Genomic DNA, 16,688 nt, shown 5'->3' with positions numbered 1-16,688 from the left:
AAGTTACTGAACATGGAAATACGCCTGCAGTGTTCACTGCTGGCCTCTTGAACGCTGCTGATTACTGGTGCACTGGCACCAGTAAAACAAATATTGTTTGGACTTGTCAACGCAAACCACATATGGTTAAGTGTGTCATTTATTGCTGGGTCATGCTCTGTAACACTGCAAAGTGCAAACACAAGGCAGCAAAGGGCAAGACTGATATGTGAGCTTATTTCTCCCTAAAATGTGTCCTATTGCCCCAAAAATGCAAAATAGGGTATCATCTGTCTACATAACGCCACACCTGATTAACAGAGTTCTCGATTTTTCTACTGGCAGAAAGTGGTATGGGTGAAACAGACTGGTCCCATAGGGCCGGCCCTAAGGACAGGAGAGAGAAGTCGGTGTGATTGGCTGTGTGTGGTTTCTCGCTGAAGTCATAGTCAGGAGCCTTCCTGCAGAGTCCCAGGGGGATTGCACTTCAAAACCTCTGGGTGCCTATTCTTCAAAGCGTGACCGACGAGAATCATTCAAGCAGTCAGCTGTGGACAGTATTGTGTGATGCGTGTTGTGACATGTATTCTCCCAACAACCAACCGGGCGGAGGATGCTGTTTTTCTGTGTGATCTCCTGTGTATTACTGTTTTGAACTTTTACACCCTCACCACTTTCAAATCTCACCAGCCGTCACTGCTGGCACGCTGTGCTGTTCCTCCTGTCCTGCCATCTACATCTGCCTCCAGCCCCTGTCCGCATACTACTCATCTCTTGACACTTTTTTCCCGTGTGTGCCCCCTTTCTCATCCTCCTCTCGCTCGCTTTTTCTTCCTCTTTAAGCTTCTCCCGGCCTCTAAGGCCTTTTGGGCTCAGATTCCGGGTCGAGTACGGCAAGCACAAAGCAGAGGAATGGAAGCATAGGATAGGGGTAAAAAGGATTAAACTCCCTTATGCCATTCTTTAGTCGACACAAATGAAGGGGGTAACTGTGCAATAAGAGACAATTATTCCCCACCAAGTCAGAAGGCACATACTACTTCTTAGAATGCTCTGCGCCTCCCCCAAACCCTTTTTTTTAGTTCCATAATTTTACATCTGATCTCTGCCTGTATATTTCTTTCCGACGGTCTCTCGAATACCTTCATTGGCACTGGTGGAGCTGTGGGGTAGCGGTGAAATGGAAGAGTCTCCGTCTCCTTCATCCATTTTCTTATATGTCACTCTGTTCTTAAAGGCCAACCCTACCTGCAACCTTGTTTTGGAAGGAAAGCAAATTGTAAGCCACCACCGCAAGTTTATTTCATTACATCAACAGTCACTTCCCTTCGGCCTGCTGCTCTAGCTAATAATATTCAGATACCTACAGACGCCCATAGCAATGCCGCTCGGATGCTGCTATGTTTAGCACACGGTCTGGAACTGTTTGTGCCCTTGGAAATGTCGAGGGCGCCTGCATGTCAAAGCCAACATATGATTATCTGTTGTATGTTTAAAGAAATGCCCCATCCGATGAGGTGGGAGCAGAGGCACGAATTAACAGTATCACTTCCCAACTTTCAGGCCCTGGGCCTGTGACTTCCGGGCTTCGAGACATCTGTTTTGGCGCTGGTGCTCTCATTATGTTCCTTCTTAATATCCTAAACTTCCTCTAAAAACAAGCTTGGAGCACAGAGTCCTTCAAACAAGGTGGAAGTGAGCCATCGAGTCTCTTGTTCGGCTTGGGTCAGTTCCACAGCTGCTCATGTTGGCTGCTTAGCTGTCATGAGGGTGACTTTCAGCCGGTCAAGATTTTTCAGCCAATAAAGAGCCAGTCATGATTTTTCAGACAATAGAAGAGAGAATCAAAAGCAATATGTCTAAGGTACTGCTCTGTGGCCAACCAGCCAATCACCCAATACAGTCTGAGGTACCGGTGTTCACTCTGTTGAAGTTTCACGTCTCTCAGTGCCCTACAGAGCGCGGGTGCCATACAAAGCATTTCAGGCATGCGCAGGAACATGCAACTATTTTCCATGTCGCTGTTTCTCCAGAGAATTGCAAGGCTCCCGAAAATATACTTTCTCCAAATATTCGAAGACTGGAGTTTTTTTTGTTGTTTTTTTTTACTTTTCAAAAACCTTTCTTAACATAAAGGAACAATACAGGTACTATCGCCCTCCGGGCTCGCTTCAATGCGAGGGCACAGCTCCTCATGCGGGCAGTTGAGGTCACACGTACACGGCCATTTAGCCGACATCCCGAAGGACCGGCGGCGTTGCAACAAACAGTTACTTAGAGAAACCCAAGCATAATCGCGACCTCAGCTAGAGACTGTGCTTGCCCCCATTCCCTATGATAGCGTACTAGTGTAAAGTAGGAGTACCTCCGCGCCCGCTATAGCCTGCATCGAACACTGGAGTTAGAGTCGTAAATCCTCCTCTCCTGGAATATTTAAGGATATTTCTATGCCTCGCGTCTATTTTTATGGGAAGAATACAAGTACCAAAACTTACAGGCAGTACAGACAGATGGAGGAGCTTCAACAGTTGGAATTCTGGACCTGGGCTGCAGAAAGCAGCTCCGCCCTCCTGCGAGAGACAGGCTTCCTGCTGCAAGTCTTCAGAGGTCCCAGGCTTGTCTATAGGGTCCAGAACCAGCGCTTCACACCGCAGTCACTATGTGGCAAAGAAGGTGAGCTACTTCCGCTCTCCTGCATTGGAGATGCAACACATTAAAACACGAGGTCAACCAACGGCAGGCAGCGGTAGTACTAGTAAACTGCCATCAGGTGTAAACTAAGGGTAAGATCACCAAGAATTTATAACACCATGGTTAGGGCAGTGGAGTTTTGCTGCCATCTGAGGCAAAGAGAGCGACAGCAGACACACCTGCCAACAACAGTTCTCACATGGCAGAGATGTACGCAGAGACATCATTTTTATCAACTATCAGGGCAAGCTTTCGGTGGCCGAAAAGAGCTCATAAAGCAAGACTTCCGCAAGCAGGTAAGTGCCTGACCTAATGCAGCGCCGATCTTGTAGACTGAAACACTTCCCTCAATGTTACTGAAAGCCCCTACCTAGTGTCACACCCTTGTGACAAATCCATCCATTGCTCAACCCCTCTTAGCTAACCTATCGCTGTTGTCACTGGAGACCCTTAGTGACGCGCTCCTTTAGACAAACCTTGAAAGTGCAGCATCATCACAAACACAGGGTTCACAGATTCAAAACATAGCACTGTTCTCCCAGTCACTGTATCGATCACAGTTGAGTGGGAACAGCCTACTCGAAAATCTACCTCTGGTGAATGCTATCACGAACATACATTTCCCCCCCAATGACGAAGGGACGTGACCCCTGCACATTGGGCCTGAAAGTTTTCAACCTCAATGAAAGTGGTCTGTCGGTCCCAATAGCACCTATGGTTGCTATGTTCGATTGACTAACGCTTACAATGGCCCCTCTGCAGTTGCCGTCGTTCAACAAGCAGGACTGTGCCGGAGACTAAGCTTCCAGAAGACTGAGGCAGCAGTCACTGAAAGCGACAGGGGTATGGATGGAAGAAGACACTCCTGGCAGTGGACATGTGACCAGTACTTAAGGTGGCCATGGAGCTTCGTGACCCCAAAATATATATATATTCACTCCTTGGCTTTCCAATTACAAACCACTGCATTGTGTCACTTTTATTTTGTATGCAGCTTAATATAGCACGTACTCGGCCCGAAGGGTGCTTCACATGGGCACCAGTTAGGCTACACAAGGTCACATCCATTTTTGTAGACATGGGGAGATTAAGTTATGTTTCCAGAATGCAGAGCCGCCGCCACCGGGTTCCTTAAGTTCCAAAGTTGGCTGCTTTGGCCCTAACGCCATGTCCTCTCCCTTTAGCCTTAATCAATTAATAAGGCGTCAAACACTGAACCCCCCCCCCCCAGGAAAGGAAACATGACGTACCTTTCATATGGAGTCCTTTGGCCTCCCCATACGTATATTTGATGGCAGGTTGGTTACTCATAAAAATCGGTTAAAGGTGCAATACAGTGGGATGACCAATATGCAAAACGTCAATGGCTGCCAAGTAGCCCCAAGCCATACCCAACACCTTTGACGTCACCTTTCATGAAACAGAGTCCCTCGCCACACGCAATAACAATAATAAATACATTCGACAGCACCACAAAAGTGCTGTTGCTAAAAAGCCATGACTGGCTGAGGGGGTGTTACAAAGGAAGTCTCTTTGCAGCTATCTCCCCCCTCCCCAGACATCTACCTCTTCAAACAATAGATAAGTTGTGGTCTAGTAGCAAAACTGCCAAATGTAATGTGACTTGGTATTAATTAGTTGAAGCACAACAGCCGTTATTAGAGCCGTGTCGAGCTAACAACCGCTGACTGGAGAGTACGTTTTGTCTGGGTGTGGTGCAAGGAGGCCCAAATCCTTTTCATGGCCTCGCTGTCAAATCACTCGTATGCCCCGCCCCCTCTGTCTCCTTATCTGCCCAAATTGTGGGCACTCAAAATGGACGAAACGCCAGCATTGAGCGTTATTCAAATCTAAGCTGGACTGACTGATTAGAACGCGGCTTACCCCGGTGGAAGGAGGTCGTGGTTTTTATCGCAGCACCTGTCAGTTCATGAAACCCAATGGTATGAAGGAACGGAGGGGTCCACGGCGTGACTGGGTCCCCTTTCCCCGATGACTGCTGCTTGCTGCAGCCCGCCACCCCCGCCCCCCGTCAGACACTTGCTTTGTGACACACGGGCCTGCTCTGCCGGAAAACATCTTCGTGGCCCGCAGCTGCAAACGCAGGTAATGAGAAAGGTTTCCCTCATTTGCGGATCTAATGAGGAGATGCTTTCCTGGTCCCTGGGGAGGCTGCCAGCGCCATGTGTTTGTGGGGCGATCGGTTCCCATTCACAGCACAGGCCTCCCTCGCCTTTGTGTTTTTCTGGTGCTGATTTATCCCCCTCTCTCCCTTCCCCCAACCCTCAGCGGTTTCCAGATGGCCTCTGCTCCCGCCTGTCCAAGGCTTTCACTTCCCCGCTAGAGACGGGCTTTGGTCCCACTGGGAGCCGCGCTGCCTTATGGGTAAGTCTCTGTCTGCTCCACAATTCTCTCTGTGCATTTTCAGAAAGGATGTACTTGGTCAACCAGGAAAAGAATGGTTGAGAACTAGGGCCAGACATACACAAGCAATGCTAAGAATGATAATACCAATATAAACAATGATGTCAATAGTAACTCGTGTTCTGCAGTCAGAGCGCGAGCAAAACCGTTCGCTTTGTTGGTGCGGTTATCAAAATGCGGAGTTCGCACTGGGGGCAGGAACATCTCCCATCCTGACAGAAATAGGACTGAAGGTACAGCATGGCGGCAACCTATGTGCAAGACAATCTCCCATTTCTGCGAGCGGCTCTGAGGATTGAGCTTTATTTAGATCGGTTTTTCCATGGTTATAAAAAGCCCCCGCTTTAAATGCTGTCTGGAAACTGAGTGCACATCGGCCAGGGTCATTACCCCGGATTAAGGAGCTCCGATATTTAGCTTCACTCCCCGGATAAACCAGCAGGACACATGACGTTGCCTCACTGTAAACAGCACGCTTGGAGCAGGTCTCTTGTTTTATCTCATTATCTGGCACAAAGTATGTGGTTTGAGGGTCCAAGTTTGGGTCAAATCTATTTTCCTCTTATATCCGACAAAAAATTTCTGCACAACATCATGCAGCTGGCCGCAGAACCCTTATTGGCTGGTTCAGCACGCTCACATATACTGTGACTTGCAGGCCATGAGTTCCACTCATCCTTGCGAGATCGGTAAGTTGGGCTCCATTGAATTGACTAAGAGCATTTATTGACCTGTTATGTAATGCACTTAGAGACTGCAGAAGCGCTCAAATTGTTATTATATAGGCTCAAGCCTCGGCACTTGGCTGGGCAAGTGATAGTCTCAAGGCACTGTTGTGTAAAATGAAGACTGGAGCGGAAGGAGGAAAAAGAAGCTCTACTGAAATGCTTTGGAGAATTCACCACGACACATCGGAGCACATGTCTACAGGTCCACCTGCTTCGTGAAGCAATCATAGGAGATCATCTGCTCCTACTAGGCCTTTAATTCATCTGGCCTTACCCCCTTATTCATCAATGGGATCCACCATAACAAAATAGAAGACACTGATGTAACACTTTGGATCATGGGTCTAACCTTTGTGAATTTGTGTACATTTCTGGGCGTGAGGTCCTCGCATCTTCGCCTTCTATTGAGCAGGAACATATCAGCAGTGGCTCTGCCTCCGCATGTTCATTAGAGGACTCTGCAATCCCTCAGATGATCTCCAGGCTCACAAAAGGGGGGTGGTGGGTGAGGGCGATGCATCACCTACCTCTTAAGATTTTTGTATAGAGCTATCTAGGTTACACTGCTGCCCATTAGCCACGTAATTCTGTGCTCCCAGGGGCCATAGTAGGATTTATGATGCCTAGGATTTGTGCATTGTAGGATATTTCGTCGGGAAAAGACATAGGCTGGAGACTGGGGAAACGCAAATATATTTTCTGTGATTGAGTCGAGGAGGAGAGGGCCCAATTAGCTCTACTCCTTTTTAGGTCACGCCTAACCCAGCGCATGCGCCTGTCTGGCGAGACTTATTAGGTCTCGCCTGACCCAGCGCATGCGCTGGTCTGGCGAGACTTATTGAGAGGGCTCCAAAAAGTGCTACCAGGCCAGCCTAGAGCTACAGTGCATGTGCGCGGGCGCGCGCGCCGCGCTTTACCGTGATTACTTTCACTTTCGCGCCGCACGGCCGCTTTGATGTTTGATCGCGAATGCGATCACTTTCACTTTCACGGCCGCTTGGCATAGCCAATAGGTCTCGCTTTTGGGACCTTATAAGTATTTAGTTATGCAACTGTTGCATGGCTAAACACTTATAAGGTCCCAAAGGCGAGACCTATTGGCTATGCCAATACTTGTTCAGTATGCTCGCTGCTACTAAATGACAATAAGGCTCTTTTTTCATTTTGCTACGGAGACTGCCGCTGGCAGGATTGTGTCTATACAAATCTACCACTGCCGGCAGGATTGCGCCTGTACACTGGGCTTTAAGTGGGATAAAAAAATTGTGGGGTCTATCAAAGGGATGTGGCCAATGTAATTAGGGCGTGGCTTAAAACACGTACGTAAAAAATCTGTGTTTACCATAGTGTGCCACCCGACTAGTTCAATTGCTGCTTCTTTCATTGCATCCATATATAATACAACAAGTAACATTACACCTACAACAAGCCAGGAACATAGGCTTTGCCAGTGGTTGTTAGTTCCATAAAATAAATAAGCAACGACTATAGCTTCGTTGTACAGAATATTGAAAATGCTTCAGTTCTGAAATGATGAGATTGTGAAAGAACTTATGAGTCTCTTTGAAGTTACATCAAATGCAGCGAAGGGTTGTACTGCTGCCGAGTTAAGATCTTTTTTCATCCTGAGGGCAAAAATGAGGAGCCCACTAACGACCCGTCTCAGCACCTGCTTTTTAGAACTGCCAGTGCTGAGCACCGGCAGGACCCGGCCCACTTAAAGCCCGCCCTGTACAAATCTATCATGCAGTGAGACTTCCTGTCAAAGGTTTTGTACCTGGAAGAAGCAAGAGCCTCTGCTGTGGCTCACCTAAGACTTCCTCTTGCTCCTTTTACACCTTCTAGCCTTCTTTAATACTAAGGTCAAGGCCCATGCCCATTAACTGAGTGGCCAACTGACCGTCCTCGGGCTGCACAGTCTCTCCCACTTAATATTCAATGTTAAGCCTGTTCCTACAAATTCAGAATCTTGGCAGGTAAAGAAAGTAAGGCACATAAGATAGATTGATTTACCAAGTATCACACATCCTAAGCTACGCTACGAGAAGGGGCTCCCAAAGGAGTTCTCCGTCTTCCTTGAGGGAGTAACTTCTCTCCATCCCGCTGTGAGGGGTTGCATGGTTGGAGGAGGTGCTTTGTGGTTTCTTGGGCTAGTCCTTGTGGTTTCTCGAGGTAGTCCTTATGCCCCTCGTGGGATTACTCGGTTGACCCCCGCACATAAAATCCAGAGCACACCAGTTAAATGGAATCTCTTTCCTTAATCTACAGTGTACAGGTGGTTGGGGAAATAACTGTGCCCTTTAGAATAGCCGGCTATAACTTTAGCACCACGTCCTACAGAATCCTGTCTTGTAGGCTGCTCATGCTTGGCTGGGGTATGGAAAGCCACTTAGCTTCCCCCCCAGCCAACCTGGTCACAGATGTGTAGGGCAAGACACAAAACACGGCAGAGGGAGGAACTCATAATTTCATGTTGTTTAGTTTATATCTGTCTTGGAACTCAAATGCATGTCATGATTTTGCCCATATCAGTTCTTCCGTCACCGTCCAACCAAAGGAAAAACCGCGCAAATCAGCGCTCTCGTATGACAAGCTGATGGCCCAGATGAAAAAAAAAAACTTTCATGACTGGAGTTGGACCTCTGTCCATCTCTCTGTCTGCCTAACAAAAGTACAGGCACCTCAGACAGAAAAAGCAGACTTCCATGGGATCCGCACAACCCACCAAGATAGTATCGCTCTTCCGATGACCACCTTTGCGACTCATGGAGGAGATCTACAGAATCAATGTGCACATGAACAAGATCGAAGAGTGACCCTGGTGCCTTTAGATTCCGACCGCGACAAAGGGGCCATAAGAACCATTTGTGACTTTGTTTTATCCGAGTGCAGAGTATGATTCGTTCTTGGGGGAATAGATGCCCCCTAAGGCTCATCAGCATTATGCTCCTCAAAACCCCATTTAAAACTGTGGAGCATCATCTACATATCCTAAGTTACTGTCTCATGAGATTTAGGAACCACCTATCGTAACAGAGGATAGAACGGCCAAAAAGCAGGCAAGCAGTTTCAAAACGTTACAGCCATTTTCATCCTAGAGTCACTCTGACCCTCAAGGAGGGCTCCTTGCATCTCAGGCATGGGGATTTTTTACAGCGGACAGTAGCTCAGGAAAGACTGGTACCACAGAAATGGTGGTGTTCTCTGGCCACAAGTGCGGGGTTTAAATCTTTAATTTATTTTAACAAATGAAATGCAGAGAACAGATGCCTAAAACCTGCTTGGACCATAAAAACCCCCTAACTGTGTAATTTGAATACATCTCCCTGTGGCAGTAAGCTGCCGTTCCCCCGGAGTAACTCTGTACACTCGCATGTAAAACTCTTTAGCACCAATAACAGTTCTAAAGCTAATCCCGGTTCCTTATTGTATCTGACGTAACCTTCATACTGCCTGCCATGAGATAGGTCTTGCAGGCTTGACCGAGTTACCCAGGAGGCTTTGGAGTTCCAACTTTCTGCCTCAGACTAAGTGCCCAGCACACTCCTGAACAGGGAGCATGAGCAATTTCATCTTTAACACTGCAAGGCAATCACCACAACTTTGGGATTTGACACAAAGTCTGTTACACAACCCCCAAAATAAGCAGTCTTAAAAGGAGACCTGTTCCCTCCTTCAAAATCACAACTGATCAGCAACCCATCTTCAGACTAAAGGTTATAGTCAGCTGTATCTTCTTATTGGTAGGGCTCGTCAGTGTCGCTTGTGCCCTTCATAGCTGAAGTTGGCCCAATTGTGTATGTCTGAGGACTAGGTTTGGTGGTGGTGTCTTTCACAGGGAACGAACATGGCAGTCGCAACAGTGGCGAAGTCCAGCCAGAAGCTTCCAACAGTGCCCTTACGTTAGAGCTTGACAGTTGCAGTCGATGACTTAAGATGGGGGTCTGGGTAAACCCAATGCAAATGACCCTGTTTATTAGGATGAGCTTTCTAGTGATCTCAGAATGAAGTTCCTCGGTATCATCTCTAGCTGGGCTTGCAGGGCCAAAGGAGGGAGGCGGAGTCCTGGATAAGAAAGATTTACCCAGGCAGAGAATTTTGCTGCAGTGCTCACACTGCCTTGCCCATGATTTAACGTACACCCTCTATCTGGGAAGGTTACATTGGTGGCATTTTATTAATATTAGGGCGGATACAAAAAAATTGTAATGGTGAGCAAACTTTTTTTTTTATCATAAAATGAAAACAGGAAGTAGACGTATAAATCACTGACAGGCAATTTATAACAGTCTAAACTACTCTTATAGCTAGACCTATGCAATTTGATGTAATACTTCCATGGCAAACATGAATAAGGAGAATTTGCACTACATTTTAAGTACATGGGCGTTACAGTATCTCAAAGCATGGCCAAAATGGCTGGTGCCTTTCTATATACATATGCCACTCTACTTTTCTCCCTTTGTGTGCATTTATTTCTCAGCATACCTACGAATTCTGCAACATACAAAAAGCTAAATTAGAAAACAACCCGAGGGAAAGTTTCCATACCAATATTTACCAATGTTCTGACTAGGTGTATCACATTTTTACTAAACACCCATAATCGGGCTAAGGCACAAAATTTGCCATTAGAGTTTTTGATTCGGCCCAGGTATCTTGTTGGCTGATGCAAGAAGCTTCTCTGAACATCCAGCCATGAGCGTGGAACCCAGTGACAGCTGTCCAATCAGCTTTGTGATTCTCCTCTGCTACTGGATATCCCACTTTGGGACTTCTGGCATCAAGGAACAGGATGAACTATCCAGGAATAGGTTAAGCTCCTGGCTACACAGTGGGGTGCATTCACAGTTGAGGGGCAGTGGAATATTTACATGACCCTTATGAAGCAACTACTTTGGGTGGTTATAGTTTGCCATGTTTACATTTCACACAAGCAATGATATCTTACAAAAATATTTGAAGTTGTTAAGTACAACAAACTGGTTTTGGCAAAAACGTCATAAAAATAACAGGTAATCATAGGCTTCTTAGTCTCTGGTAATCAGTGGCCTTTGAAGCTGGTTTTTAGGTCTCGCCTGACCCAGCGCATGCGCTGGTCTGGCGAGACTTATTGAGAGGGCTCCAAAAAGTGCTACCAGGCCAGCCTAGGGCTACAGTGCATGTGCGCGGGCGCGCGCGCCGCGCTTTACCGCTATTACTTTCACTTTCGAGGCCGCACGGCCGCTTTGATGTTTGATCGTGATCGCGATCACTTACACTTTTGCGGCCGCATGGCATAGCCAATAGGTCTCGCTTTTGGGAACTTATAAGTATTTAGTTATGCAACTATTGCATGGCTAAACACTTATAAGGTCCCAAAGGCGAGACCTATTGGCTATGCCAATGCTTGTTCTGTATGGTGCTGATCCACCAATGGAAAACACAAGGGTGTTTACAAGAGGTGAGAGGACAATTTCATTTGCCTCATTAGTGACAAACGCAAAGGCATTTTGCTGCTTTCTGCATCGTCTCTGGATCCCAAAGACAACAGGGAGGCAATGGCACGCCTGGAGAGGTTCTCGTGGATCACTTGGGGTTGGAAGGTTGGCACAAGATACGTTGTGATGCCTGACAATAATTTCTGTTTGGAATTGGATGTAGCAACTCCAGACTCAAATTATGACAGTAAATAGGAGATAGGTTATTCAGAACGGGAGGGGGGAAATCGAGAAATGATCAGAGGGGATCTGTGGTGGCGTGGCAGTAAGTGTTGTGGTGATGGAAGATATTGTATTGTTGTATATTGTTTTCTTTTCTTAATCCAGGACTGCCTGCAATACTTTAATGGACAAGTCATTGAGGGCCGGTGAGGGTGACCTGGCACAGGAGGACCCAAACACACCCCAACCATATGCCAGTTTGGAACTTCTGGGCACGTCCGGTTCTCCGCAGGACCTTTACCCGTCCAACACAACGGCTAGCCTAGTGGTATGCCTGAGTCCCATGGTTACAGATGTATTCAATCTTTCGCTGACTACTGGTAAAGTGCCAGGGGAATTGGAAGGGTGCTTCTGTGTCTCCGCGGATAAAAAAGTCAACTGCTGATCCAACCATGGACCTATTTCGCTTTGACTTGTACTTGCGAAAACCTTAGAAAGGTTTCTTAATAAATAACTTTATGCCTTTTTTTCAGCTAACTGCATCCTGGATATCTTGCAATCGGATTTTAGGGAGCTTCACAGCACTGAGACCTCGCTATTGGCTGTGTCAGATAATATCAGGCTCTTCCTCGACGTGGGAACTCAGGTCAGGTTGGTACTGTTGGATTTTTCAGCAGCCTTTGGTCCGGCCTCCCACTCTATTCTTGCGTGCAGGCTCCATGAGGCAGGGCTCTATGGCAGGGCGCTACATTGGCTCATGAACTTCCTTGCCGATTGAACACAACAAGTCCACTTGGATTCTTTCAAGTCGCAACGGATGCATATGGACAAGGGGGTTCCCCAGCGATCGTGCCTGAGCCCCACTTTGTTTAACATCTATATGGCGCCATTGGCTTGAATCTTTAGAGCCTGTGGTGTAGAAATCATGTCATAGGTAGATGACACGCAACTACTGTTTTCCTTTGGTCCTGATTCTGACAAGGTGAAGAGTAAATTCACAAACTGCATGATGGAAGTTGCTGCATGATGAGTAACAACTGACTCCATTTAAAGAGAGACAAGAGAGAGATTATGCTTTTTAGTAAGGCCACTGAGATATGGTCAGCCTACGCATACACCTAGGCAGGTAGTAAAAAATCTTGGCATGAGGTTGGATCAATCACTCTCCCTGAAAGATCAAGTCAGCTTCACCTGCTGCACATGTTTTGCTACCTTGAGGCTTTTAAAAAAAAGCCCTGCCATGGCTCCCTGATACCGCTAGGAAAACGTATCACCAGTCACCTGGGCTATGGGAACGCCTTGCTGACCTCCGTAAAGGATACCCTGCTGTTAAAACTGCAGGTGGTCCAGAATACTGCTGCGCGACTAATCTGTAAACTTCTTTCATGCTCGCCTTCTTCTCTGATCCTTAGAGAGCTTCATTGGTTGCCTATAAGAAGCGTGTCATCTTTAAACTTTGCTGTTTGAAACACAAAGCTCTCTTTAAATCGCAGCCAGCTTATATGTCGGTCCTGCTAAATCCTTATCTTCCTTCTAGATGCATGAGATTGTCGGCAAGGCTTTTTTGGTGATTCCTCACATCCGCACCTCAAGATATGGGGGCAAATAGTTTTTTTACATGGCCAACCTACCATTAGAACAAACTTCCTTTTGGACTTCGCTCTTGCCTGGACTTCCCTTCTTTCAAGAAAGGGCTTAAGACTTAGCTATTTTATATTTTCTCCTTCTCTCGTGCAGCGCAGTGCCGAGATACTGCTTCGGGAGAGATTTGCGTGCGATACCATGTGACTAAATAAAATAAATAAATAAAATCTTATGGATAGGTAGAGCTTTCAAAGCTCTGGATATTCGCCTCCCAGTTCCACCCAAACAGATAGAAATCCATGAGTCTCACATTCTATATGTCACACTCAGAGCCACTCAATGCATTATAGCTCCGTTAAAGAAGTTTAGCTTGCTCCAATGCTATGCTGTTTCTAAATGTGGGAGTACAAGTACATTTTCATTATCTGCTGAGAGGTCATTGCCACACCTGTGTGTCTGCTCCCTCCCCAGCAGAGCTGCAAAAAAACGTACCTCCATTCTAGCTAGGGTCAACACATGGTTTGGGTCTTGGAGCCCTCTTCATGGCCATAGAGAATAGTTTTTCAGTTTAAAAAGGAGGTAGCAGTTCCTGCAAGTCTAGATTGGTAGAAGGCCATCAATGGGCAACTCAGCACGTTTTTTCAGAGTACCAACGTGCTTGATCCCACTCAGTATGGCTTTCGTGCAGGACACAGCACGGAGCTAGCTCTTATCAAAGCCACTGAGGAGGTTAGAGAAGCGGTCGATCAGGGAGGTGTGGTGATCCTGATTCTGCTGGACCGGTCAGCGACCTTCGATACGGTCCATCACAATGTTTTGATGGACCGATTATCGTTGGCAGGGGTTCAGGGTAGGGCCTGGAGCCTCCTGAAATCTTTTCTGGCCGACAGAACACAAACAGTGGATTTGGGGCGGGATAGATCTAAGCCTTTCTCCCTCCTGTGCGGGGTGCCTCAGGGGTCCTCCCTTAGTCCCACGCTTTTCAATATATATGTTAGTCCGCTGGCAGCATTGATAAGATCCTTCGGGCTTCAACAAACATCTTATGCGGATGACACACAAATTGTGTTGTCCGTGCAACGAGGGAAAGAAGCGGAATTGCCTCAAGATGTCATGACTGCCTGAAAGACATCTCTGGCTGGATGGCCTCCAATTGCCTGAAACTTAATGCAGGCAAAACCGAGGTCATCATATTTGGGAACAATCCCAATCTCTGGACACCGGACCTGTGGCCCGAAGAAATGGGCAAGCCTCCAGCCCCCACGGTTAAAGCTAAGAACCTGGGAGTGATCATGGATAACAAACTCGACTTTGGAGATCAGGTCAGCGGAGTTGTCTCGACGAGCTTTTCCTCCTTAGAATCCTGAGGAAAATAAACATTTTCCTACCAGAGGATAGCTTTAGGACAGCAGACTCATTTTGTCACGGCTGGATTATTGCAACAGTCTGTACCTGAATATTTAATAAAAACATCTGTACAGACTCCAGCTAGTGCAAAATGCGGCGGCTAGGCTGCTAACGGGCATACCAAGGTTTGTCTCAGTCAGAGATGGACTTTGGCAATTGCACTGGCTCCCAGTAACAAAACGAGCACAATTCAAAGCATTGTGTACTGTTTTTAAGTCGTTGATGGGTAGTGGCCCTGAATTTCTGAGCAGACACTTCAAATGGTATGTCCCTGGTAGAGCGCTGCGCTCCTTGAAAGGAAAACTAGTAATTGTCCCCCGAGTAGAAAAAGCCAACTGGGACGGCAGCAGCTTTTCCTTTTGTGCCGCGAAAGCCTGGAACAGCCTGACAGTGCATCTTAGGAATGCCACTGAGCTCCTTCCTTTTAGGAAGGGGCTGAAGACATGGCTATTCTCTGTATGAGACATTTTACCTAAGGAATCAGTGGGACAGTGCTCAGCGCCAGGACACCTTTGGGTATAAGTGCGCTTTAAAAGCTCCGATAACATAACATAACAGTTGGATGACCAACCCAGAGCCCTTTATGTGAAGCCTAATTGAGTCTATCTCGGTTTTATTGCCTATGCATGAGAAATTTGTAATTTTGTGTCGCTAGACTGTAGGGTACATGGTTCAAAATCAGGAGAGGGGGGCTCTCCCAGCATAGCCTTTTTGAACAGTACGTGGTCAATCAATTTATTTTATCTCCTTGTTAGCAAGTGAGAACACACAATATTAAACGTCACTCACTTTTATACAACAGCCCTCACTCCTTAATAGAAATGTCATATAGAAAAGCCGAAATGGACAGCAAATCAGAACCGCAAACGTTAAGCCTACCATTTTTCTGTATACGCCTTATGATACAAGGACTTTTCGGGTTTGCATTGTTGCACTTGTCTCCTCCCATCAAAGCCCTCATTTGATTGATCCAGGTTTTCTTAAGAAGCTGTCCCACATTCTCGTTATCTTTTCCATAGGTGAACATTTCTAACATGACTCATGAGGTTTGTCCACCTCTCTTCAGTTTGACAGATTAAGATCTAGGTGTAGGAGAACCCTTCCCCTGAAAAATAAACTCTCTCAGAGGGTATGTCTCCATCATAAATTACATACCATTTAAACCGGTCACCATTTCAGAGTTCGGCGTCTGGGCTCTTCTAACCTGGCTTTGTCATTCTAGAGACGAAGAATGCAGAACTCTACGCAATATTCCAAGTGTGGCCTTTAGATGTGGGTGCAATACCCCAAATGTAGCCTTCACAACTAGAGACAATAAAAACTATTTTTCAGGACTACAGATGTTGTGGCTTCCAGAACTGGACAGTACCACTGATGTGGCTTTGGGAATATGAGACAATATTCCAGACCTCGACTTCAGAAGTAAAGGTAATGTTCCAGAGGATGCCTCATCAGTAATACATTCAGTGGGAAGTCTAACCCTCCCCAGTTTACTACTGGTTCTAACTCTCCCTGAGCAGTAGGACATTTCACTCTTCTCCATCACCCACCCGCCTTCAAGCATTTAGAATCCAAACATGGCTCTTCGACCCAGGACGAGAGAACTCAGCGCCTGGCGATTGCCCGGGGTGATTTGTTGCGCTCTACAAGAACCTCATAATTGATTGATTGAATTACACTGGAACATGTCAGCTCACCTGGAAGGTCGATGATCAGCCAGCCGTCATCCTCCTCCTCTTGTACGAAGGCCTTGGGCTCCTCCTCCAGTCCATCGGAGGAGCTCTCGCTGAAGAAGAGGCTAGTTATTGCCTGAAACATGGCAGGAGTGGTCTCAAGCGAACCTGGTACAAAAACACAGGAAATGGACTGAGGCCGGCCTCAGGACTGCACAGACGTGGTTCGTATGAGCAGGACTTTATCCACCCTGTCCAATGCAGTTCAGAATGGTCTCAGCAAAGACAGTGTCCGTTTAGTGCAATCATGAAGGTGGTTCTCCCGGGTTTCTCTTGCTGGCTTCAGTGCAAAGGCCTACAAATTGAAAAATAAACCCAGTCAGCACTGTAAAGGATTATATTTATTCGGATGTTTCTGCATAATGCAACAGTCTATTTATTGTGCTTTAATGGTTTCTATATGAAATTAAAATAAATTTCGATTTGAAAAAGTAGTTTAAAAATTAAAAAGAACTGTTGGGAATAAAAAAAAAAGCTAGAAATATATCTAATATAATTCA

The 16,688-nt window shown here is 46.5% G+C and overlaps 1 protein-coding gene across 4 annotated transcripts in view; it reads right to left on the bottom strand.

Moving 5' to 3' along the window:
* Nucleotides 1-16,688, bottom strand: part of TP53INP2 (tumor protein p53 inducible nuclear protein 2) — a 97,212-nt gene that overhangs the window by 26,982 nt on the left and 53,542 nt on the right. For all 4 annotated transcript variants that reach the window (XM_085619101.1, XM_085619099.1, XM_085619102.1 and 1 more), the window contains exon 2: nt 16,153-16,483. In XM_085619101.1, the coding sequence (XP_085475227.1) occupies nt 16,153-16,273 (121 nt within the window). In that variant the 5' untranslated portion in view covers nt 16,274-16,483. The remainder of the gene's footprint in view (nt 1-16,152; nt 16,484-16,688) is intronic.

Source organism: Triturus cristatus, chromosome 7 (genome assembly GCF_964204655.1).
Source record: "Triturus cristatus chromosome 7, aTriCri1.1, whole genome shotgun sequence".
In the NCBI taxonomy this organism is placed as follows: domain Eukaryota; kingdom Metazoa; phylum Chordata; class Amphibia; order Caudata; family Salamandridae; genus Triturus; species Triturus cristatus.
The sequence above is the reverse complement of the archived record's forward strand: the minus strand, read 5'-3'. Positions and strand labels throughout refer to the sequence as shown.